Source organism: Lepidochelys kempii, chromosome 7 (assembly GCF_965140285.1).
Source record: "Lepidochelys kempii isolate rLepKem1 chromosome 7, rLepKem1.hap1, whole genome shotgun sequence".
NCBI classification, from domain to species: domain Eukaryota; kingdom Metazoa; phylum Chordata; order Testudines; family Cheloniidae; genus Lepidochelys; species Lepidochelys kempii.
Window position 1 is genome coordinate 122,227,461 of NC_136386.1, and position 24,628 is coordinate 122,252,088.

The 24,628-nt window shown below is 48.5% G+C and overlaps 1 protein-coding gene across 1 annotated transcript; it reads left to right on the forward strand.

The window, feature by feature from the left end:
* The first annotated feature begins 149 nt into the window (after positions 1-149).
* ACTR1A (actin related protein 1A) lies at positions 150-23,424 on the forward strand. The gene is made up of 11 exons (XM_073354515.2): positions 150-266; positions 6,147-6,211; positions 6,940-7,015; positions 8,632-8,757; positions 9,727-9,851; positions 11,604-11,820; positions 14,420-14,512; positions 15,470-15,644; positions 17,341-17,402; positions 17,802-17,842; positions 18,650-23,424. The coding sequence occupies exons 1-11, from the start codon at positions 219-221 to the stop codon at positions 18,750-18,752; spliced, it is 1,131 nt and encodes a 376-aa protein (XP_073210616.1). The 5' UTR covers positions 150-218; the 3' UTR covers positions 18,753-23,424.
* The last annotated feature ends 1,204 nt before the right edge of the window (positions 23,425-24,628 follow it).

Below are 24,628 nucleotides of genomic sequence, written 5' to 3' on the forward strand. Positions count from 1 at the left end.
GTCTGGCAAAACAGACCCCGCCCCCCCACGTCAGAACCCGCCCACGGACTACAATTCCCAAGAAGCCCCGGGCCTCCCCTCCCGTACAGACTACAGTTCCCAGCATGCAGCGCTCATAAAGCGCACAGCGCCCAAGCTGCCCTGCGCTCCCTTTCCGCGCATGCGCCCCGCAGCCCGGGCTGTCGCTCCCTGGCTGGCGGCTGCGGCGAGTCCCCGCCATGGAGTCTTACGATGTGATCGCGAACCAGCCCGTGGTGATAGATAACGTGAGTCCGGGCCCGGACCCCTCAGGCCGGCACCAGGGAAGGGGGGGGCGGGAAAGACACGGCCAGCACGATCCCTTTGTCACCGGGGCCCCGCCCTGCCGCTCCCTTTCCCCGGGCGAGTCCCCTCAGCCCCGCCCCGTCCTGATTTCGGGCCCTCCCAGGCGCAGCGACGGGTCAACCGAACTCAGGACACGCCCTCCTTCCCGGTTTTTCATTGGCTCCCGCGCCTGTCAATCACCGAGGACGGATCATCCGAACCTGCTGGTTCGACCGGTCTCACCTCCGCGGTGGTGCCCGGGCCCGGAAGTGTTTTGATGGCCTGATTGGCTCTCTCGGCTGTCACTCGCATGGGGTGCCCTGTCCCTTTGCTCAACCTGACGAGCCCGGCCCCTGAGGAATGTACCTGCAGTGATTGGCTACCGTGGCTGTCTGTCATAGGTAGAGGCTGGGATCCCATCAGGTTCCATGGTCCATTGCCCTGCCAGGACATCTGTGGCTAGTCTGGGCAGGTTTGGGGTGAAGGCTCTGCCCTGACCAGGCACCCAGCGTGCATTGCTGAAGTGCCCAGCAGGACGTGGAGCCTCTCGGACACAGCCCCCAGCACGCACTGCTCCATCTTGAGATCAGAGGGTATGCCCTCTTCCTGGGGATAACCGCTCCCAGAGTGCACTGCTTCATCTCCAGACCAGTGAGAAGTGCGGCTCATGGGGATGACGTGACTGTTCCCATAATACGCTGCACTGCCTTGAATTTAACAGTCGGGGCATGGCCTGCAGAGATGATGGGTTCTAGCACATGGCCCTTCTCGTTGATCCAGAACTTTAATCTCTGTGGGAGACACCTCAGTATTCTAGATGAGGTCGGCTACATGCCTTAGTGAAGTACTTCAGAGCCCCATGCAGACAGCAATTTCGTTAGCTCTGATCCGCGGGGCCTCCCAACAACAAGGACTATTCAGTAAAGGATGAGAGAAGGAGGGGGATGGTTTAGAGGCAACCTGATTTGTTACAATGGGTCACACACTCGGTCTCCTCCCTTCAGCCCCTTGATGCCAATATTCCAAACAAATTTTACTGTTCACTTGTCAAATGAGGGGATCCTGCCTAGGCTTTCATTGTTCTCCATCACCTTTAACAAAAGGATTCAGGAATAATAAATGGGCTTGCTTGCCTTGCAGCTCTGAACACCTTTAACAAAAGGATTCAGGAATAATAAATGGGCTTGCTTGGCTTGCAGCTCTGAACAGCTCTGTTTTCTTGTACCTTGCAGCTTTAGCCCTTCTAGGATCACACTTGGACATCCTAGCATGTCTGCCCTTATATTGGGTGATTCCTAATTCCCTCTTATTGCATTTTCACTGTCAATCCCAATTGCCACCTGGAAATCCACCCATGTCTTGAACTCTTTCATACCAATGTGCCTTTCCCAGTAACTAATTCCAAATATATTTCAGTGTTGTGACTTGTATGTGTCCAGATGGAAGGCATGACTCTTGTTTAACTCTTAGGGAGACATCTCAAATTTCCTGTGGCTCCTGCCATAGTTTGTATTGCTGGCTTTTACACCCACAGTTGATGCGTCTCTTTAGGATCGAGGAGAAATGCTGTCTAGAAGTTAGACCAAGGGTTTGACTTGGTAGGCCTGGTTTCTTTTCCTTGTAGAGAGATTTTCCTGAACTGCAATACCATATCTTAACCCTTCAAACTTTGAAACCTGATCCAGACAGTTTGGTTCCCCTCTCCCTATTCTCCCACTAACTCTGTGTGACCTTGGGCAGGCTGCTTAACCTCTCAGTGCTTTAGTTTTTTCATCAGTAAAATGGGAATAGTGGTGCTTACCCACCTTGGCAAAAGGCTTGTGATCTCCTAGGATGAAAACCATGGGAGAAATGCAAAGGAAATGTTATTAGAACTTAGCGCTAATAATCTGCAGACACTGCTTGGGGTCGAGCAAGGTATAAAGAGGCATATTAGCATATCTGGTTTCACTTTGTTCCTGACTAGTTAAATTGAGATTTTTCCCGGTATATGTGAAAGAAATAATTGAGAAATTTATGTTGTGAGATCACCATTTTTCACTGGCAAGGCTCCCATATCAGGATCTTACAGTGACATTGCAATTTTGGAGCTGTCCGTGAGTGATAGAGGAAAGTGCTAGGAGAGAGAAAGTGGAAACAGTGCAGACAATATACTACTGTTCTGCACTTCTTTGTAGTGCCTTTCATCAGAGAGTCTCAAAGGGCTTTACAAAGTTGGGTATTATCCCTGTTTTAGGCATGTAAAATGAGGCAGTGAGACTCGAGAACAGATCCAGAGAGTCCCGATTCCAGTCCTGCTGTTACCACTAGTAATACCTACTCTTACCTATTACTGTTATTTATTGCCAGCTGAAAACTCATGTTTACAACACCGGGCTTCTGTTGTACAAAGCTGGAGGTTGGGGTTGCTGCACAATACTGGCTTAACACTGCCTCCTTTTCCCATAAGTAATTTGTAAATTACTTGAATCCCCGTTCTGCGATGAGTGCTATGTGGGCAGATTGCTGCACCCCCATGGAGCCTCGCCAAAATCAGTGGATGGGTGGCCTTGGTGAACATAAATGAAACCAGTCGAGGTGAAGGGCCAGATTCATCACTGGCCTCGGCAAGGGCAACTCCACTGACCTCTGTGTAGTCGTCCCTACTTGCATGAGGCCTGACCTGAGAGAGGAGAATCAAATGTGTCTTTGTAATCTGTATGTTGTTGTTTTCCACAGCTGATACCGCACTACTGGATATTGTTTCATTTACTGAATTTCTTTTTTATGCTCTTGATGTTAGCAAAAGAATATCTACCAAAATGGAAGTGAAAGTGGTGGAATGTGTTATTTCCATAGAGAGTGAGAACAGAACAGATTTCATCTGTCGGTGAATTCCATGTTTATTCGGATTGTAAACCCATTCAGGGTTAGTGAATCAGTTTTGTAGTCCACTACAAAGCTGGTGAAAAGGGTGTGCTTGTGCTCCCGAAGTTTAGGTATTGTAAATAAAATATATTTTCACTGACTTTAAAACAATCTTTAGGGTTTTTTTCCCATATGTAAAATGCAAAACCAATCAGGATAACTGATAAAGGAAGCTTGATAGATCTTTTTAAATCTGTTTTAATAAATTTTAATATGCTTTTGGTGTGCAGTGTTGTTGTAGCCAGGGGGGAGGTCATATGTTTTTGCTGTACTTAAAATTGCTTCCACCACATTCCTTGAAATGAACTTCATTCCAGGGCAACATAACTCCCCAGAATATTTATTTTAAAACCATGATTCTTGACCTGGCAATGTCCCTTTAACCACTTAAATTCTTTTCTGTGTGGATCTGTTGGGACAGTGAGCAAAGATTAAATCGATTCACCTACCTAGTGCACACAAGTGTACCTTTGTTTAGAAAGATTAAAGCGTTTTACAGGGAAACTAAATAGACTGGAAAGCATTGTCAACTCTCATAATAGAGAGATGGCTAACAATTGCGATTGGATTAGTGCCTGGTACTGCTGCATTTGGGCCAAGTCCTGCAGGCTCGTGTGTTCCACTGAAGTCCAATTCATGTTTTTGAGGAACAAATAATCTCAACTGATTTTGAAGTTTAATAAGTAAGTTAAAAATGCATCCCTTGCTGGGAACCTCTCAGTGTTAAATAGGAGCATCATTGTTCTCCTGCAGCTGCTTCCCTGGAGCCAGGCATGCTGGCAGTATATTGAATTATTATCGAGACTCAAATATTAAATAAGAACTGTCTTTGGAGGAGGTTGCCTTACTGTATTTATTTATTCTGCTCTTTGCTACGGTGAATATCAAAGAATGAAATTGTGTATTGCCAAGCATATATTAAAGCTGTTGCCTAGGAAACTCAAGACTGTGTTTTGTAGACTAGAATAATGGCTTTGCTCTAAAACGGGTGGTCAGAAAAGAGTCCACGTCAAGCTGACCCGTCTCTTATTTCACAGATCATTTCTGTCTGTGAGTAGGTTAGTGCAGCCATCCAAGAAAGTTATGGGCCATCAAGCAGGAGTCTACTCTGGGTCACACAGAACGTCTTAACTGTGCTCTGATGGCAGGATGGGGATGACTCACAGTGCTCCAGCATGGGTTTGTGGGTAGGGCACTGGCCTAGGAGGCAAGACCTGAGTATTAATCGTAGTCTGCCCCTTATTGGCCGAGTGTATTGGGGCGAATCAGTTTGTCGGCCTTCCTGTCTGTAACGTGACGACAGAGATACTAACCCGCCTTTTGGGGGTGCTGTGAGCTCTGTGGGTGAACTGCACCATTGATTGTCTGGGATCCTGTGTGGTAGGTAGAACAATCCTCTTGACCTGTAAACCAAGAAGCCGTGCTGGGGAGACACTGAAGGTGAATAGAGAACCCCATTATTGGAATCGGTTGGCTTCAGCATGCATCAGATGCCTCACTCCACTCTTATCTTTTAATTGCATGCCTTTCCACGAAGGCGCTCGTTTTCAGGGTCCTGAGTGAGTAAACCTTGATTATCTCCAGAGAGAGCATGTGAGAGTCTGTTGTTTATACTAAAAACCGGGGAGTTTCCCTGAGATCACTCTTTGTTTCAAGATGGCGCTCCTATAGAAAGGGGAAGAGGAAGCGGAGGAGGGGAGAGGATCTGCAGTAATTGTGGTAGGCAGCCACATTCCCAGGATGTATCCTGAAAATATCCATGAGGATTTGCTGTTTGGTCTGAGAGATTTCTGCAGCTCCAGGAGGTCAGCTGCCCAGCCCAATTGTTACCAAAGATTCAAAATGCTCAATTTTTAACTACTCTACATGCTGCTCCTGTGGGGTTTTGCTGCTTTGAATAGTGCCTCCCTGCCTCTCTCTCTCAAAAAGAAAATCTCCCGTCCTTGTTGTATCCAGCCTCTTCTCACTGGCTTCCTCTTGAATCCGATCCAAGCTCCTTATTGCATCCAAAGCCCTGTGCAATTTTGCTCCCACATTGCTCTCTGCTCTTGTTTCCTTTTGCTCCCTACTTGTCCCCGTAGCTCTGCCGAGGCTGCGCACCTATTATTGTTGGCCCCAATCATGGCCCAGGACCCCACTGTGCTAAATGCTGTATAGCCACAGAACTAAAAGTCTGTCCCTGCCCCAAAGGGCACACCCCCTTAGCTTCTTCTCCCAGCCTCAACTCCAGTCTGTTTTCCATGTGGTTCTCCCCTTAATACTCCTCCCTGGCTCAGTCAGCCACGCCTCCATCCTTTCCTCCAGATCCCATCTTCAGGCACAGGTCTTCTGAAAGGCCTGTGAACCCTCCTCCTGCCCTTCTAAGACACGAAACTGGCATGGTTTGGCTAAACTCTGCCATTTAATTATTTGCTTTGTATTGCCCTCTCCGCCACCTGTATATTGGTCAGTTTAGACCAGCAGCCTGTTGGAGTGGAGGCCTCTTTTTCTGTGTCTGTTGAGCCCAAAGCATACTTCTGATGCTAAACAGGTGACAATGTTCGGGTCTAAAATAATCTGCTGTATGAAGCAGACGCCACGTTGTGGGACTGCTGTGTGCACCCGTGTGACGGCCGAGAGGAGCTGATACTTTTTGCGGATGTTCCTCAGCCTTCACACTCCAGGCCTGCACAGCAAGGTGTTGTCAGTGGAGGGTGGAAAATACTCCCACTTGGGCACACTGCAAAGCACATCTTCTTGAGGAAGAGCTTGTCTGGTTTTCGATCGTCTGTGCGGGGGGCTTTCTTCGTGCGGGGTCAAAGTGGGGGCTGTTCGTGCTCCATTTAACATGCTACTTGTTTTTAAATTGTTGTGAGCACAAGTGCCATGTGACTGACGTGCAGAATTATTCAATATTATTTATTTGTTTTTCACACACTTCTCTGCTCCTCCCATAGGGCTCGGGTGTGATCAAAGCAGGTTTTGCAGGTGACCAGATACCGAAGTACTGTTTTCCAAACTAGTAAGTACCCTAGTAACTCTGGTGGGGTTTTTTAGTTGCTCTGAGTATCCTAGACCATTTGCAGCCTACATAGAAGGGAGGAATGGTCTTGTGGTTTAAGCAGTTGTTGGGAATCTGAAGAATTAGGTTTTATCTCTGGCTCTGTCACTGGGATAATACTCACCTTCCAGAGGTGTCCTGGAGCGGAGTTCAGTAACGTTAAATGCTCTGAGGTTGCCTGAAGTTGCTAAAAAACGTGCAAAGGATAATTACGTATCGCTTTAGTCAAGTCCCGTGGGCTTCCAGTAACTGGTTGTAGTTGTAGAACTATAGACAGACCAAAGGTGGAATTAATTTAACCCCAGTACAATGGTCACCCTGCTCTTAGACAACGGAGGTACTCTGGAAAACTGAGAAAACAAAAGCAGGATGGGTAAAAAAAGACCTTTTTATATTTATTCTGAGTCCAGTTCTATCATCTTTACTCCTGTAAAATGGCCGTGGATGTCAATGGGAGCTTTAGCTGAGAAAGGACTCCAGGATCCGGATGCCTGGGCACCACTGACAGCTGTTAGCTCACCAGACTCACTCTTTCCCAGGGGTGTGCGTGTGCTCACCCAGGTGAAGGAGTCCCTCGCACCATTGCTAGCAATAGCTTCTCAGGGAATAGAGAAGCACTGACTAGTTAATGCTCAGGTATGTATACTGTCTTGCATGAGACTCACCAATACTTGTAACCTCCATTGTAGCGTGGGCAGACCAAAGCACGTTCGTGTCATGGCTGGCGCTTTAGAAGGGGACATTTTCATTGGGCCGAAGGCAGAGGTAAGAGTGCCTGTTTATCAGGGATCCCCATGTGTCTGGGTGTCGTTTCCTCTGAAACATGTGTCTGGGTGTCGTAGTTCCCAGCTGAGAAGGATTGCGGTGCTCGTGGAGGGCCATGTTTCCCCTGAAAGTGGGAGAGCTGCGAAGGGGAGTAGTCTAGACTTTCCAGTCCAGGGTGCTGCCTGCAGCAAGCTGATGTTCGTGCCCTTCCCCAGGGTGGTGGTGGTCGTTGTTTCAGCTAAACACGTTTTATATTAGCTCAGCACCTGCGGAGTCTTCCTCTGCTGTCCCTGTTCTCTGCGCCCGTAGAAGGGTACTGTTTCTTTTAGACAACATCCCTGTCAAAAGGGACATAAAACTAATGTCCTGATCAGATATGATTGTTACGGAGTCCATAGCCCTTTCCTAGAGTGGGATTTCCACCCCCCCAGTGTCCTGGCTAGATTCCAATTGGACAATTACATCCTCCCTCCCTAATCTCCCCTGCAGTTTTGAATTGGATACAACATACATTGACTGCTGTGGGGTGTTAAACAACTGCCGTCCTTCTCCCCAGAGGTGGCTGCATTTTAGTGGGGCGAGATGGGATTCTGTAACAGGTTCCTGTCTCTCTGTCACTGGGTATAGTTGTGCCTCAGTTTCCGCTCCAGATCTGTGTTTCAGCCTCCCCCTCTGAGCTGCAGTCTCTCTCTTGTCGTAGGCCGGTTGATCTTTTTTATAAGTTCTTTGACCCTCTGGCCACAGCAAGAGAGTCTTCCTTGGGCTAAATGCTTCCATCCTTCACACATCCAACTTCACCCGCTGTTGATGCAGGGCTGATCAGTGCCAGTAGCCGTCCTTTCCTCCAGCAACTGCCCCTGTTGATGCACAGGGTGGAGGTGAATTTCGTTCTACCCTGCCTGGACACCCCTGCTGCAGGCCCCAGAAACAAGATGCTAGCCCATAGTCTTCTCCATCACTCACTTCACTCTTCTCTGGGTCCTCCTATTTCTGGCCTTTCTCTAGCCAGCTCACAGTTCCTTCTTGCGCTGCATCCCCATCTCTCATGGTCAAGAACCTTAAATACCAGATCTTGCTTTGCTTCTGGTTTCCATAACCTGAGCAAGAAGATTGCCATATATAGTCCTGTCTTGCCCAGCACATGGTCCCATGAATCCCTCCAGACTACGGCCCCCTTAACAATCCTATCTGTGGCTGAACTTGGCCTATAGACTCTCCTAAAAGGTCAGTGCACGCCCCCATTAGAGCTTCCCATCATGCATAAACTAGAGAAGCCAACGTACCAGTTATGGATATTTGTATATCAGTTTATGAAGACTGTAGGGATGGAAGGTGCTGTATAAATACAGGATCTGAATGTGCTGTCAGTATAAAAAGACCTTATTTATAACCTGGGAATACTGTGCAAAAGGAGTTTGTCGTTAATTGACAGTCCTGGCCTTTTAAAATTCCTCCTATCCTTTTCAATTAAATACAAACATTCAGTGTTTTTCCTTGGAACTTACAGCAAGCAGATGCATCTGTAAGAGGAGCAGTGTCACTAGAAATGGGCAGTGAGGAATATGTTTGGAAATCTCGCTGAAAGGCATGTTATGTTGTCTTTTCTATGTGGCTAGGAGCACAGAGGTCTGCTCTCGATTAGATATCCCATGGAACATGGCATAGTGAAGGACTGGAATGACATGGAGCGCATCTGGCAGTATGTGTATTCAAAAGACCAGCTTCAGACTTTCTCAGAAGAGGTGAGATTCCATGCAGACCCAGGGCTTTGTTGCTAAGTGTGTCAGCTATGAGGTAGATCTGGCACCTTTCCTTTGCTTTTCCCTGCAGAAGCTCTAAATGTACCTGTTCATTAATCAAAATTATTGCTTCACATTAGACCTCAGCCAAGAAGTATGCAAGCAGAATGACCTTGTGGCTAATCTGATACTGTAGCTTTACTGATGATCCAGCATTCAGGCCCCGCACTCACATTCTCCCCAATGCAGTATTCCATTATTTCTGAGCTAGGCCGGGTGCTCCTAATCGTTCCTGTTCTGCTTTATCCGCTCACCAAATGTTTACTAATGAGATTGTTTGAAAGGAAGGAGGAGTAAACCCTGTGCACTCAACCTGGAGAGAGAAAGAAATAAAATAGGGCAGCCTCTGCAAGATGTCCTGCAAAATGGCTCTGGAAGTGGCTTAGAAGCGTTTCTGCAGCATGGTGATGAACTGAAGCCTGCAGCCCCTAGTCAGGGCCTGTGTTTTAAAGGCAGCCCTGCTGGAAACTTAATGATGTGACTTCTGAGTGGACAGATGGGAAAAGATCCATTTGGTCACAGCAGGATAGTCCCCTATAGTCTGTTCCCCAGGGCTCTGTCTAACTTAGCTTGAAATGGCCCAAGTCCTGAAGATTCTCCAGCCCTTCCAGTCGGAGATTATTCCACAGCCTCTGAGATCTCACTGGTTGGCAGTGTTCCCTCATTCCTTAACTTCATCCCACGTTGCTATTTATATCCCTGCGGTGCCTAAAGTGTACGAATAAACAGAGTTATTGTGGAACACGTTTCCAATCACGCTCCCCACCCCCAATCCGTATGGACACTCGCAGCCTGCGGGGGGGACAGAGCCCCACTCCTACCTCTAGCTGGGATAGAGCGTTCCCTGCTGCAGTGGTTCAGAGCCCCAGAATTAACCCCTCTGCTGAGTTCTGTTTGTCTCTATTAAACCAGCATCCTGTGCTCCTGACGGAGGCTCCCCTGAACCCACGTAAGAACCGAGAGCGAGCTGCTGAGGTTTTCTTTGAGACCTTCAACGTGCCAGCACTTTTTATCTCCATGCAAGCGGTACTCAGCCTGTAAGTTTCTTCCCCTTTCTCTGCACAGCCTGAGCAGAAGGGCAGAAATAAGACTCAAGTGAGGTTGTCCTGAAAGCCAGCCATTCCTTTGGAGGATGACTATTTAAATGGGGACTGCTTTGCCCTTCCCAAAACCACAGGGGCGTTTGGGTCAAGCTCTGATGTTTCAGTTTTGTCCCATGTGTAATTCTGATGTTCACCTCCTGGAAGGACGTAGAAATACACCAGCTAGTAGGCTTTTTTTTTAAAAAAATCTCTCCAGTCATTGCTAGTGTAACAAGGTCCACCACACTCAAATCCCTGTAAAAGCCACAGTCTGCAACTTGAAAAGGAGGACTTGTGGCACCTTAGAGACTAACCAATTTATTTGAGCATAAGCTTTCGTGAGCTTCAGCTCACTTCATCGGATGCATAGAATGGAACATATAGTAATAAGATATAGATATATATATATCGATATATATATATATATACAGACAGAGAAGGTGGAAGTTGCCATACAAACTGTAAGAGGCTATTTAGTTAAGATGGGCTATTATCAGCAGGAGAGAAAATCTTTTGTAGTGCTAATCAAGATGGCCCATTTAGACAGTTGACAAGAAGGTGTGAGGATACTTAACATGGGGAAATAGATTGAATATGTGTAATGACCCAGCCACTCCCAGTAGGGGTCAGTTCAGCTCCACTTGTGGGAGTGCTGGTATAAACAGGGGCAAGGATTTTGTTGGCATTTGTAATTTTACCACCATGTCCTCTAGGTCTGCCTGCAGTAGTGGTTCGTGGTCTTTAAAATGCTGGTGGCTGCTGGTGCCTTGACTAAATTAGTGCCCCATGGTTGTTACCATTGGGGGGGGGGGGTAAACGGTTGGTGGCAATGGTGGAGGAAAGGCTAGTGTATCCAAAGCAGTACCTCTCGCCCGCTGGCCTGGCATCGTAGCCATATTGTGCCCGCTGTGGAAAGCTCCGGGCTCGTGCTGCGTACCAGCTGTACTCTCTAGGCAACGTGAGGCACCCGAGCTGGCCGACATAACGATTCCTGCCCCTTCAGCGGTGTTAGACTGTGGCTTTTTGGGAGATAGCGTGAGCAGGGAACTGTGTGTGACTGGCTGGCTAAAAGAAGGATTTGCAGAGTTCATCTGCAAGGACTTCTGTCCTGGTCTTTACCAAGCCATATTAAACCAACGGAGGCTTTATAAAATGGCTGTATTTTGTGCGCTGTCCAGTTTCAAATGGATCAGCTAGTGACCCTGGGATTAATCCTATTTCTTTTCAAATCCTTCCCTTTTTTATTAGTAACCCACTAGATTGTTAAATGCATTTTTTAACTCTAATATAGTATTCTTCATTCCGGTCATTTACTTTCTGCATTTCGCTTATGAAATTGGACTGATCAATTTTACTTTTTCACTTTACCAACGTTTACATATATTGATTATAACTACTTATTTTGATCCATAGGGCATTTTGTAAAACGTTATTTAAAAACAATCACCCCAAATCCTGCATCAAGGCCAAAATTAAACAGAGTTCCTCAGAACTGAAAAAAACTTTACTTTAAAAAAAAAAAAAAAGTAGAAATGCCCATTTCAGAAGTAAGCTGAATTATTCTGCAGTTACTTGATTCTCTCTCATTGCTTTATGATTTGTCTGTAGTGTAAACATGGCATCCGTTGGGCCAGGTACAAGTTCAAGTGACACTTACGAAATTTGCTGCCTGTCACTCAAATACGATCTTTCCCTCCTTTGTTGCAGTTACGCTACAGGGAGAACCACAGGGGTGGTGCTGGACTCTGGGGACGGCGTTACCCATGCGGTTCCTATTTACGAAGGGTTTGCCATGCCTCACTCCATTATGCGGATCGATATCGCTGGCCGCGATGTATCCCGCTTCCTTCGCCTCTATCTCCGGAAAGAAGGCTATGACTTCCACACGTCATCAGAGTTCGAGATCGTCAAAACCATCAAAGAGGTGCCCTGCTGTCTGTGATTGGTCTAGGGGTGATTTCTGCAGTGATGAGCCAAGGAGTCTATGAAATGGGGTGCAGATCCTTAAGGGCCAGCTCCTTGATGGCAGTCTTGGCAGCGGGGCCCCTAAAAACTGAATAGGCCATTGAGCCAGAACTCCCCTCTGGTTCTGACAGAGGCTCTCTTCATGTTGGGGCGGAGACACGGAGGCTGGTCAGCTTGGGGGACGCTCGCATTGCCCGTGCCTGTACTGTACCGGTGGTGCAGATAAATGCAGAACTCCAGTCCCAGGGCTGGCAGGGCGGCACCTTCCATTAGCACTAAAGTCAGCTTCTGTGGAAAAAGGACAAGTTAAATGCATGCCGGATCTGAATGAGAAGTGTGAAATCTTCCATAGTCCACTGTTCACAACGATAACATTTAAAATGCAGTGTCCAGATTAGAGACACTCTTCTTAGGAGCCCCGACCTAAACAGTATTTTGTGATCATTTGCGGCAAAGTCTCTCACAAATATGCACACTCCGGGAAGTAAACAAACCAGAGCCATCTTGGCTACTGTTGTGTTAGAAACACAGAGGAAGGCAGCTCATCTCTGCCAAAGAAGAGGACAAAACTGAGGTGGGGGTGGGGGGGGGGAGGAAGGAAGATGAATATTTTAACTACAAGAGTGACTGATTCTTAGGGTAGCTTTGCCTCTCTCTTCGGATCTCGCCCAGCAGTTTCATACACAAACAGGGCTCCCACAGATTGATTGCAATGGGGGCTTTGCCTCTCTAGGTGCTGAGCTACTGGAGTGATTAGCATAGAAATGCTCATAAATGCGTACAGGCATTCAGACTGCAGGATCAGTCCGGTAGTGATTAGAGCCCTTGAATTTCTGACTCTCGTTGCTGAGTAGTGACATCTGGTGGATAGCTGCCACACTGCCTAATCCCTTCGCATAACTGTGCTGTCCAGTTGGTTTAAGACTGATGATGCGTGTGCCTGGTCACAGTCTCTGATCTCCTGCCAGCAAGAGAGTGAGAGAGGATAGAAAAGGTGCTCGTGGCTTGGGAGTCAAATTCAAATGCTTGTGAGCGGCACCCACACGTGGTCACTGCTGCAGCCGAGTGACTTCAGCCGAATGCACAAAGCTCTGGAGGTGTGAGGCTTGTAGGTGGTTGTTTCTGTTTTGTGAGTGCTGATTACAAGAGAGGAAGGGCTGGCGTTTCCGTGGCTAGAGAGAAATGTAGAAGATTCTCTTCAGCTCTTCACAAGTGACTAGGAAACATCCTGTAGCTTCTATGCCTTGCAAGATGCCAGGCTTGGTAGGATGGGGAAAAGTGAGAAACATACGTGCTTCCAAATCGGTGGTATATTGCACCTTGGAAACACTCGTACAAATGGCCAGAGTCCTTGGTGCGCTTTGCCTCTTAGAAAAAAAACAACGAAACCGCCTGTATTGTGATCTCTGCTCTAGCTCTCGGGCTCACCCATCTCCCAGGAAAGTGTTGACTTTCTGAACCTTACCCTTCTGAAAGCTGAGCTCCGGAACAAAAATGGAGATGAGCCCAGACTTGTATGCTGAACGTCCTCACTAGCGAAGCTGGGGGAGTGGAGAGTTAGCACATATAAGAGCTTTAAATTTGCTTTCCCTCCCCACACTCCTCCCCCCCCCCAGTATTTCCTGGTTCACCAAGGAGATGCCAGAATTCATCGTTCTCCAACAAATATCAAGGGTTGCAGTGAGATTTCTGCTGTTGGTTTTCACCAAGGCAGCAGGCAGTGCTGCAAGCTCATGATTGTATCATAAGCTTTACTGTTTGATTTCCTTAAAGACCCAAGTTGTGGAGACAAGGAATAAATACGAGAATTTCTACTTATTTTTTTTTTTTTTTAAATGAAAGTTTGCAGCCCTCCTGGTTGTGGAGAAAACCTGAGTGTAACCTAAAGGCTTAAAACCAGGAGGAAAAATAAAAAAGAAACCCTAATTTATTATTTGTCATGTGATATATAAACCAATAATGATTTTTTTTGGTGCCTGACATGATTTTTGAAGGACTGGGGTTGGCGGTACTGAGGTGCTGAGGATTTCCGAGAGAATCGTTTTTAAAAGGATTTTTAACTTGCTTCAGCCTGGTCAGTAAGGACAGTAGCAGTGGATTTCTGGGCTTAGCCCTTTCATTTTTTTATTCTTTGCATTTTGACTTTCACACTGTTTCCTTCCTAACTAGCTTGTGGAGTTGCCTGGCAAGCATTTCCATCTCTCTGATACGTGTGTCCCAAAAAGGGACCAAGTCAAAATAGCAAAGCTTCTTGCAGAACAAAAAGGTCACAACGTTTCTATTTGAAAGTATCCGAATGTTTTTGTTTCCCCATGAAGCCCTATAGGGGCAAAGCTGCCAGGAGTCTTCGGTGCACCATGGGAGATGTAGTGCAGCTAGAGAGTGGGGGCCAGAATGAGGTACCTCAGTGGCTCAGGGTAGACTAACAAATGTTTCAGTTCAGATTGATCTGAAATATTTGTTTGTCCCAACAGAAGGTTCTGCTAAAAATTGCTCTCTTCCCAGAGGAAAACCATTTCGTTAGGAGCCCTGCTCATCTGCCTGCGTTCCCTTTGCAGCGTGCCTGTTACCTGTCAATAAACCCACAGAAGGACGAGACGTTAGAAACCGAGAAAGCCCAGTACTACCTGCCAGATGGAAGCACTATTGAGGTGCGTAAGGACAAATATTAAGTTATTCTTCATAAGAAGCTCAGTGTTAGTAGAACGTCCTGGCCCTCTCACTGCAGGGGCCTGGGAGGTCTTGATAGAAATCTCTTGCTAAAATGTAGCTGCAGTGGGGACAGGATTGCTCTTGTAAATGGTTAGAATAGTTCCTTATTGATTTCTTTCTAAAGACCTACAGTGATTGAACCAATTCATAAATGGTTTCTGATAAATATAGCTTCCCCCTGAGGATCGCTGCACACCCGTAACTCATTGAAATCCCAGTGGTCCAGAAACACGTGCTGTTCCTGGCTAATGGCACACGGCTTGCTGTTAAATCAGTGACACGGAGACCTCAAGTGCAGGGGTCTGCACTAGCAGGTTCTGATGCAGGATCAGGGACAGGGTGAATGGGTCTCGGCGTACTGCAAATCCTGCAGCAACCTGTAGATGGGGTTTATCTTCTCTAACAGCACAGAAAGAAAACCTAAAGGTGAAATCTTCCGGATGAGGACGGGAGGGAGTATGGGGTTTTTTTTCCCTTAGTGCACCAGACTTGGAATTAGGAGGTCTGGGTTCTGCTCCAAGCGCTGCTGCTCATTTACTGTGGGGCTAGGAGCAAGTTGCTTCCTCAGTTTCCCCTCTTCCCCCCTCTATAAAGTGGGAGGTAATAATTTACTTAGTACTTCAGTGGCATGTCGGAGCTTGCTTCATGTTCATGAAATGTTTGGATCTGTGAAGCTACATGGGTTATTGTGTGTGAAAGGGAGCTGCCCATCAGCCTTGTGTTCGTCCTCAGGACGTTAATGATGTCACACAAGCATCTGGTAGGTCAGAGAGACTCTTTGTAACTCGCTGATGTTTCGGTCATTGAAGGGTTAAGCGGCTCTGCGATACGGGCATAGGCCACACTCCTGCTTGGCGCGCCCTGGAAGCTAACCTGGTCCCTCGTGTCGTTTGCAGATCGGCCCTGCCCGTTTCCGAGCCCCCGAGTTACTGTTCCGGCCTGACCTGATTGGAGAAGAGTGCGAGGGGCTGCACGAGGTGTTGGTGTTCGCTGTTCAGAAATCTGACATGGACCTGAGGCGAACGCTCTTCTCCAACATTGTGCTCTCCGGGGGCTCCACGCTCTTCAAAGGTCTCTTTGCCTTCCGACAGGGCACGACGCCCTGAGCCAGGGCTCCTGACCCAGCCGGATTGCCCCGGACGCCACTGGGGGTGGGGGGTGAGGTCATGGAATCCCAGGAAAGCCCTGTTGGCTCCTCCAGCTGCTCTCAAAGGGCCAGGGCAGGAGCGAGGCTTTGTCCAGCTTAGCAATGGAGACACCAACACTCCCCTGGGAAGATGATGCCACAGCTTGAGACGTTATTCCTTTCTCCAAAACTTCTGCCGACATCCAGTCTCCTCCTGTTACTCCTTGTCATCCCCCGAGATAATCCCTCCCCTGCTTGGAATTGCCTCTCAAGCTTCTGTAGACTTTTGGCATCCGGCTCCCACACGTGTCGTTGATGCTCTCCCCTTGCTATCCTGTCCTTCCCCTTCTGCCATCATCATTTTGCCTAAGAAAGCACTGAACAGCCAGGCTCTTTCTGCTCTTCCATTGCACCGTTTTAGGGTTCTTTATTAAATCCCTAGAAAGCTGGTGCACATCCTGAGGTTCCCTTAGGTCTCTGCTTTGGTGGCAGGGCTGTTGAAATCCCCCCAGGCGTGAACTGAGCGTGTGCAAGGATTGTAGCCACATCCACGACTGGATGTCCCTGCCCACCGTAGAATGGGGGCGATAAGAGAAGGATGTAGAGGGAGAGATTGTTCTTAAAGCCAAGGGGTGTGTTACGCTCTGAGATGATGCTAATGGAACAACTAGCTCCTAGCTGTAATAGAAATCCCAAGATCTCTGACATTCCAGCAGGAGTCAAGGTAAAACCACTACTCCTATAGATGAGTCTCTCCTGGGCCCTCCCCATCTGTGCTTTCCAGGGGTCACTCACAACCACTTCCTCAGTGCAAGCCTCCCTGAAAGTCCCTCAGAAGCAGAGTCTGTGTTATAAAGGCCACAGACTTCTTCCACTTCCCAGCATGCTTTGCAATGAAATGAGTGACAGCCAGGCTCGCCTTTCTCCCCTCTCTGCTCTGAGGGAATCAGACATGCTCATGGGGCTTACTCCTTCCACTTTGTGGCAGGGCCGCTCTGCACCATGGCATGAGTCCACCCCTCTGGTAAGAGGATGAAACTCTCCAGGACCTGCTTCCTGGTCCTCCACCCCCATCTGGTAGCACTGGAGGGACAGGAATTGAGGGGGGAAGGGTGCGCCTACGCAACCTTCTCTGAGCTTTGTGGTTGGGAGACTCAACCAGATAGAAACAGGAGGTCAAGCCTACCTAGCTCTTCTGAGACTTCTCCTTTCTCCCTAGGGACAGCTTGTCTTCTCACTTGCCCTGATAAAGCCATTCCACCAATCCCGGCCAGGATCGGTGACCTTTGGAGGGAGTAGGTTGGCTAGGAGCGTGAATCCAGTTATTACTAGCACTAATCTTGGTTAGTGCGTAGGGACCAACCAAGGTCAGGGCCCAGTGTACTAGATGCTGTAAAAATACAGAGTGGGACCGCTCTAAATTATACAAAGCCCCTACATCTGTCGTATCAGGATCTTCTTTCCGGTTATGCTCTGTGGGCTCCCCAAGCCTGCCAAGGACTATGGGAAGGGACTTTATAGGCTTGGGCTCAACGGCCGTTCCCCGCAGTATTTTGTGCAGAGCGTTGCTGCATCTGCAATAACTGGTTGGGGGCCATGATCAGAGGCCCAAACTAAAGGCAAGTTTCCTTTTCTGTGCAGGCTTTGGAGACAGGCTCTTGAGCGAAGTGAAGAAACTAGCACCCAAGGACGTCAAAATAAGGGTAGGGGCGCTCTCCTCTTGAGGCTTCCTGGCTTGCCTCTCCCCTGCCATGCACCAGCGAGGTTCAGCAGCCTTGAGTTCCTTGGAGACACCAGGCTGAGGTGTCCGCTGTCCTGCCCTTCAAACAACTCCAGGTTTTCCGGAACAGCCCAGGCACCCTGGTGGTGGCTGCTGTTCCAACTGAAACCCATTTGGGCTGTGGAGAGAGGTATCCTGCTGGCATGCAGCCCACCTCCAGCATCTCTGGCCATGGTCATTCACTGGCAGTGCAGCTTGATGGCAAAAGCAGTCCCAATGCATGTGTCTGATGGGTGGGAGTGACTGTGGGGGGGGAGGTAACTGGGGAGCAGTTTGTATTCTGGGGACAATGTTAATCTGAGTTCTCTGCCTCTCCTTTCAGATATCTGCTCCTCAGGAGAGATTATATTCCACGTGGATCGGGTACGTACTGCAGAGCGACACCATAAAGCACTTTGGCCGCCGAGCCTGGCTTTAACTGTGTAGCTCACACCTGGGCCCTGCCCGCACTACAGTTAGAGCCAGAGTAGCCCCGACCATATTGGGTCATGTTTTTTGTGAGCAGGGTTGTGGTCTTGTCCCTCATCCTGGGCATGGTCCGTTCATCGTAAAGCCGTGCTGGACTCAGCACAGTCATAGGTGCAGCCTCTGCCAAGGAAACACTGCTAACTATGTTATCCTGTTGTGGTCTCCCCAGTCCTCCCAGTCTCACCTCATCCTGCGCCATCCCAGTCAGTGGGAGCAGGCCCTTGGATGGTAGAGCCTGGGGCTGGATTCCCCTCTCATTGATACCAGTTACTTCAGTGGAGTTACTGCTGATTTAGACCAGTAAGTGAGAGGGGAAATTGGGACCATAGGCTCCTATCTGACCGTGCCCATTTAAGGTGCTGTTGAAATAAGAAAAGCCACTTTGCTGGCAACGCCTGTGTTCTGCGGCTTGCTGGCTGTTGGTGCAGTTTCAGCTCCCCCATGGACAAAGCATGGATGATGGTGGCTGAAAGCTCAGCATAACCAGTGTGGGCCTGAAGCGAACGGGGATTCGGTTTGTAAGCTCTTTGGGGCAGGAACTCTCTCTCTGTGTCTGCACAGCGGTTAGCACCCTGTGGTTTTGGCCCCTGCCAGCAGCCTGGAGGTGCTGCCGCAGTCCAGATAACACACAAGGGAACAAGACCCACACTAGGAGCCATTGGCTTGTCCCGCTGTAGTAACACACTCGCTTGTTCCCCCCAGGGGCTCTATTCTGGCCTCGTTGGACACTTTTAAGAAAATGTGGGTTTCAAAGAAGGAGTACGAAGAAGATGGAGCCCGTGCCATCCACCGAAAAACCTTCTAGCCTGGGACCCGTCCGAAACTCGCTTTTCTGAGTCCGAGTGTCTGTGAGGAGCTGTGTGTGTGTGTGTGTGCAAACATGGCCCTGGAATGTCACGGAGCAAAGAGGAGGAGAAGGATTAGAACACTACTTTTTTTTTTTTTTTTTTTAAACTGTAGGAGGAAAAATAACCAGGCCCCATTTCTCCGGTATGACCCATTCCCCTTTGACCTTCACTCCTCTTGTGGCCACCTCTCACGCTTAGAAATGGAACAGCTGGACAGAAGGGATCTGAGCACTGCAAGTCACCTAGTCAGGTTGTAGTCACATAGCCTAAGACTCCAAACCCTGGCGTGTCCTTACCCTACGGCACTCCACAGCACTGGCTGCTTAGCTCTTCGTGGGTGCTCAGCAGCGAGTGTCTCTCATGGGCCAGTTCTTTTTTTTTTTATTTTTTTTATACAGAAAAAACACATTGGGAGCAGTTACAACCCCCTCCCCTTTTTTTTGGTTTTGTTTTTGGTGTGTCTGCGTGTGTGTGTGTGTGTGTGTGTAAACTCTTAGCCTGCTCCATGGGTATGGACCACAGCTGCACAGCTGGAGCAACTGCTGATAGGACTTAGTTTGTGTTGCATGGTGTAGGTCACAACCACCCCTCCTCTGCTCTGATTGTACTAGACGGTTATGATCTTAGTCTCTTGTTCACGGACGTTCCTTCTCCTTGTGAGGCAGGTGCCCAGGATGGGTACAAAGGCACTAGTGTGTTTGCTTTGAGAGGTTTACAGGGCCGTGTCCTCTCTCTGTAAGAGAGGAAGCTGCATTTTTCCCCCTTTCTCCCACAGCAGGGTCAAGGAACCATCCATTTTCAGCCAGACAAAACCTCTTCCATTTGATCCGTCCTTGGGCAAAAAAGCACATTGTAACTTTTGAATTATTTTATTTATTGAAATGTTTAATATCTACGTTACTAACAGAGCTGCTGTTTCCAGGGGCAGCGGCTGCCCCTCTGGGTGAGTCTGCTGCTCTCCTTCCAAGACCCTTCAACTGAATTTTCCATTGTTTAATGCTAACACTAATGTTTACAGCACACATGCCTAGCATCGTAGCCAGCTAGTCAACCCCACAATGCTTCTTGGTTACCGCTAGAAAGTCAGCGTTCTCTAGGAACGCAGCACGTGAGAGGACAATGAACGGGGTGGTACGTTGGCATCATCATCAGGTGCCTGAGCACTGGCTCTTCATGCCTCTGTAGTGTTACGCGCGGCTAACCCTTCCGGCATGACACCGCGACAGCGTATGGAAGGCCACGTACCTGCTCTGGGTGGGGGTGTTCTGTTCTGAGGGAGCAGCTGGTGCTTTTTACTTCTCAGTGTTTTTGTTTTTTAAATGAGGTTGCTGCTGAGAACCAAATATTTTGCCTGGTTTAGCCACTTAAGTATTAGAGGAGAACTCAAGGGAGTTGTGGAGTCAGGGTAGTAGCCTTATCTCTACATAGAGCCAAGTCTGGGTCTTTGAAAAGAACAAGCTTGGGGTAGGAGGAGGGGAAGGTATTTTAAGTAGGAAAGAAGCATCCTGGAGAAACCCAGAGCTTTTCCTACCTCCTCACGGATTTGCACCTCTAGGGACATGGAGGGGGAGAGGAACCATCCAAAACTTTTTTTTTTTTTAAAGCACCTGTTTTTATTTTAGATACTACATAGATAGTTGGAGATTCAATCCCTGGATTTAGAATATTCAGTTAGCTTTATTTCTACTATAAAAGCCAGCTGCCTCCATCAGACATGCAATGATGCAAATGCAGACTTTGGGCTTATCATTAAAGGGAAAAAAGTGTTAATGCCTGCTCCTTTAGAAGACCGTCTGGCTAGTGCGTTTTGTTTTTTAAGTAACATGCCTGTGGTAAATCCCTGCTTTGTGTCTTGAAACGGAAGCTGTAAACACCAGTAATTCCTACATGTGCTGTTGCATCCTTTGCTTCACAAGCTCCCCTTCCCCTCTTAACACCATGCCTGCAGCGGTGGTACTGACAGGCTCCAGGACAACTTCTGGCTGGTAGGGCCTGTGCCGAACAGAATCTGGTCGCCCCAGCTCTGCAGGGGAGCGACGCGGTGTGGTGGGAGGGATAGAATTTTCTTCTTAGCCTGCCGAGGAATAAATTCCAGGAGGAGGCTGCTCCCAGCTCAATCCCGGTGCCTCTCCTACTGCTTTTGTCAGGGCAGTGTCTGTTTACGCTAGCAAGAACGTGAGTGGGAGTCGGTCTCACCTTCCACCCCCGCAAGAAGAGTGAGGCTGGCAGTACCATGCTGTTGGAAGCTGCTGCAATCGCACCCAGTTGTATTTGTGTATTCAAGTGTCTTAAAATCCAGTTAGGGCAAAACACCCCTTTAGGAACAAAGAAGACGGAGAGGGAGGGGTGCAAGATAGGACCTTTCCGGGGCAGTAGCTCCTGCTACACCAATTTCATTTGTTATACTGCACCAAAACCAGTGCGGCCTCCAGCCAGAGGGGGGCTAGTGCCATTCGTAGAGAGGGGCAGCTGCCACCTTTTTAAAATGCACAGAGGCCCAGTATGCCTGAGCCAGACCTTAATGCAGCTGGGGTGTTGAATAAGGTAAGATCAGGGCCCTCCTATCTCAACACTGGTGTAAACTGACAAAGCCTCACTAGGCAGCCTCATTAACGCCCTTGAGCATTTTGGAGGGAGACTTTGGTGACATTAAGGGCTTGTCTACCCGGGCAAGGCTAAAGCGTTGCTGTGGCAGCATTTTAACGTGCCTTGCGTAGTCGCCGCAGAGCGCTGGGAGAGGCCCTAAGACCCACCTCCACGAGAGGTGTTGCTCCCAGCGCTGGGGCACGGTCTACCCTGGTGCTTTCCAGCACCCAACTTGCTGCGCTCGGGGGGTGCTTTTTCCCAGCAGAAAGTTGCAGGGCTGGTAATGGCCAGTGTAGACAAGCCCTAGAGGCTGGCAGCAGGCAGAGAATTTTCTACGGAAAGTCTCCCTCGAGGTCAGGCGCTTTAGGAGTAGCGGGGGGACAGTGGGCAGTAGCCTATAAAATGTTGTCAGCAGCAGCCATGTAGGCTGCAGCTACGCTGTAGTTTGTTATAAAAGCACCGAAGCCTAAAGCAGACAGCACAAGAGAGAGAGCTCTGCAAGGAGGGCCGATTCTCCTAGGCCAGCTGATAAAGTCCATCCCCTGCACCAAGGTAAAAGTGACCGAGGATAGAATTGCAGTGCCCGCTAGCGCCAAGTCTCTTTTTGCAGCCTTGTAAGTCAGTTGCTTATTGATTCCCTTTCTGTATCCCATCTGTGCACTCCACTCTGTAGCCTGCCTGCACCAGGTAGATAAAAGTTTGTTCTTAATTCACCTCTGAGCTGTAACAGTCTCCTTCCCTTGCAAGTCTGGCTCACTAGCCTGCTGTGAGGCCATCGGCTGTTGAAGGTCTACGCACTCCCTAAATCTGATTTAACATCCTGATTTAGAGAGTTGCCAAGGAGGTGGAGGAGGGTCTCCCTCAGCTGTAAGCAGCTAGTGCTACCTATGGATCCCCCCCCCCTTGCCAATTTGCTGCCTCCCTAGGGAACTAAACTTGAATTTAAAATCTTTGCTATATCATCAGACGTGAGCCTAAGAAATTACTGTCTTTTCCAGACACACAAGGAAGAAATAGGCTTATATAATTCCCACAGGTCTTAGCTGCTCATGTTTTGATCACCGCTTCTAGGAAATGCTACACATTTATGACAGCTTCAGTAGTTGGCAGTGCAGAGAAAAGGGAAATGAGAGGATTAGACACCACGCTTTAATTTGCATGCAGGCAAATTCTTTGTGGCCCCCATCCATTTGTTTGCATGACTTGCAGCACATTCGCTTTCTAAAGTGGGAGCAGGTTCAGCCATGCAGGCTGCACCCTGGCCTAGAACTAACCTACTCAAGCTGCAAAGCACCAGAAGGGACCTCTGGTATCAGCCAAAGCTGCCAGATGTGGTTGTAGAAAGCAATGAGATGCAACAGTCCACTTCAGGATAGGGTAGTTTGGGAACATACTTCCATGCAGTGCCAGCTTCCCGCCTGGACGAGGCAGAGAGGCCAGCTACACCGTTGCATCGTCTGTTTGCAGTGCACTACTCAAGCAGTAGCATGTATTATAAAGGCTTAGCCACTAACAGCTGGTGTTGCAAAGGCTCCCCCATTTTCCCTCCCCACTACTGAACTCATTTCCCCTGCAAATAACTAGTGGGAAACTGGGCTGATGTTTAGCTTCCTACTTATCCCAGTCCTTCTAAGAACAAAGTAATGGTGGGTTGAAGTAAAAGGCCATTGCTGAGGAATAGCTGCTGACACAAAGAGCCTGTTCCGTTGGAAAATAAGCTGTACTTGTATTCACATTGTTGGACAGCATCAGATAGCAGGTGATGCGTGGAAGGGAATGACACTGTTAAGAACAGCATAGGACAGCTTACAAGTTTGCTGCCTCTTCTCTTGCCTGACCCCATATTCCTTATCCGGACTTGGAGCTAGTAGGAGCAGCAGCTCTGGGCAGGGTTCTGTTTGTAAGCCCCACTCACCAGCCAAAGGCGCTGTCTGCAATCTAGCGTTCGTTCTATCAGCCTGACGCTGTTCCTCGCCCACCTCTCCCAACCGTGGTGCCTGCTGGTACCCAACATACCTAAATAAAGCTGTTCATATACAAAAACCTGCATCTCTCTGTCTGCAGAGGGGGGCTGGATGAGCTCTTACACCAATTGCTCTGGAGACAATTTCTTCCCCTGAAACACTCGTGGTCATTTCAGAAGTTACTGTTGTGGGCTGTACACTTACACTCCACAGCATTTGAAGTGGGTAGGACAAAGGGACCAAACAGACAAGTTGAGGGGGAGGAGGGTGACTGACAGACATATTTTTTTAAAAAAATCTCCCTCGCCCCAGGCAGCTGGGTAATTTAGAAGTGGGGCATGTAGGAGGAATCCAACTCCGGAGAAGGTAACAGCCTGGTGGAACAGTTCACAGCAGGCTACTCCACATGTAAGAATAGGCTGAAAGGACGGGGGCAGACTCCGGTCAGAGCCAACAAATGGGTCTGCAGTTGGAAATTTAAGACTTCGTTTCACAGCATGATAGTTAGCAAGGATTATCGAACAACCTAAGGGAGCCCTGCTGAAAGGAAAGATGTGAGCTATGGTTTGAAAGTAATAAAGGTGAAGTCCCAGTAATCACAGCTAGAAGCCAGGCCAGACCAAGTACAAGACAGTGTTTTTACAAGGGACCTATAAACTGGACTTAGTTTCCACCTGGCGCCTGCTCCTATTCTGTGGAGCAGAAGACTGCTGAAGACGAGCCCCCAGGAGGCTGAAGGCCAATGGTTCTAGAACAGAACACACAGGAGCCAGACCAGAAATTACTTCAGAGGATCCCAGCACAGCTTCCCCAGCCCTTGCTTTGCATTTTCATTTCCTGTTTTGTCTGAAGCATCAATGGTGAGGTAGTAGCAGGTGGAGAATGCACTGAAAGTGCCAGCCCTGAACTGTATTTAATTCAATCAGCTTCCTGCCTTGGAGCTGCATGTGAATCATGATCCTGGGCTGCTCCTCAGTCACCTGTGGCTAGTTTTATCTCCGCTTACTCATGCACTGATTTAATTAGAAATGGTCACTGCTCAGCTACAGCTGTTCCATAGGGGGCTGGCCCCCTTCCTACCCTGTCACAGGGTGGCTTTGAGAGGAAGGGAAAGCACTTCCCTTCTGTGTAGAGCATGGAGACAGCAGGGTGCCAAATAGAGGAAAGCTATAGCCAAGGGAGATTAGCCAGATGAGGGTACAACAGCTGGGCTTAGGGGTTATCCTTTGCCACAGGGGGCCCACTGGTGTTCACACCAGTTTTGCTCGAATAATTCAGCCGGT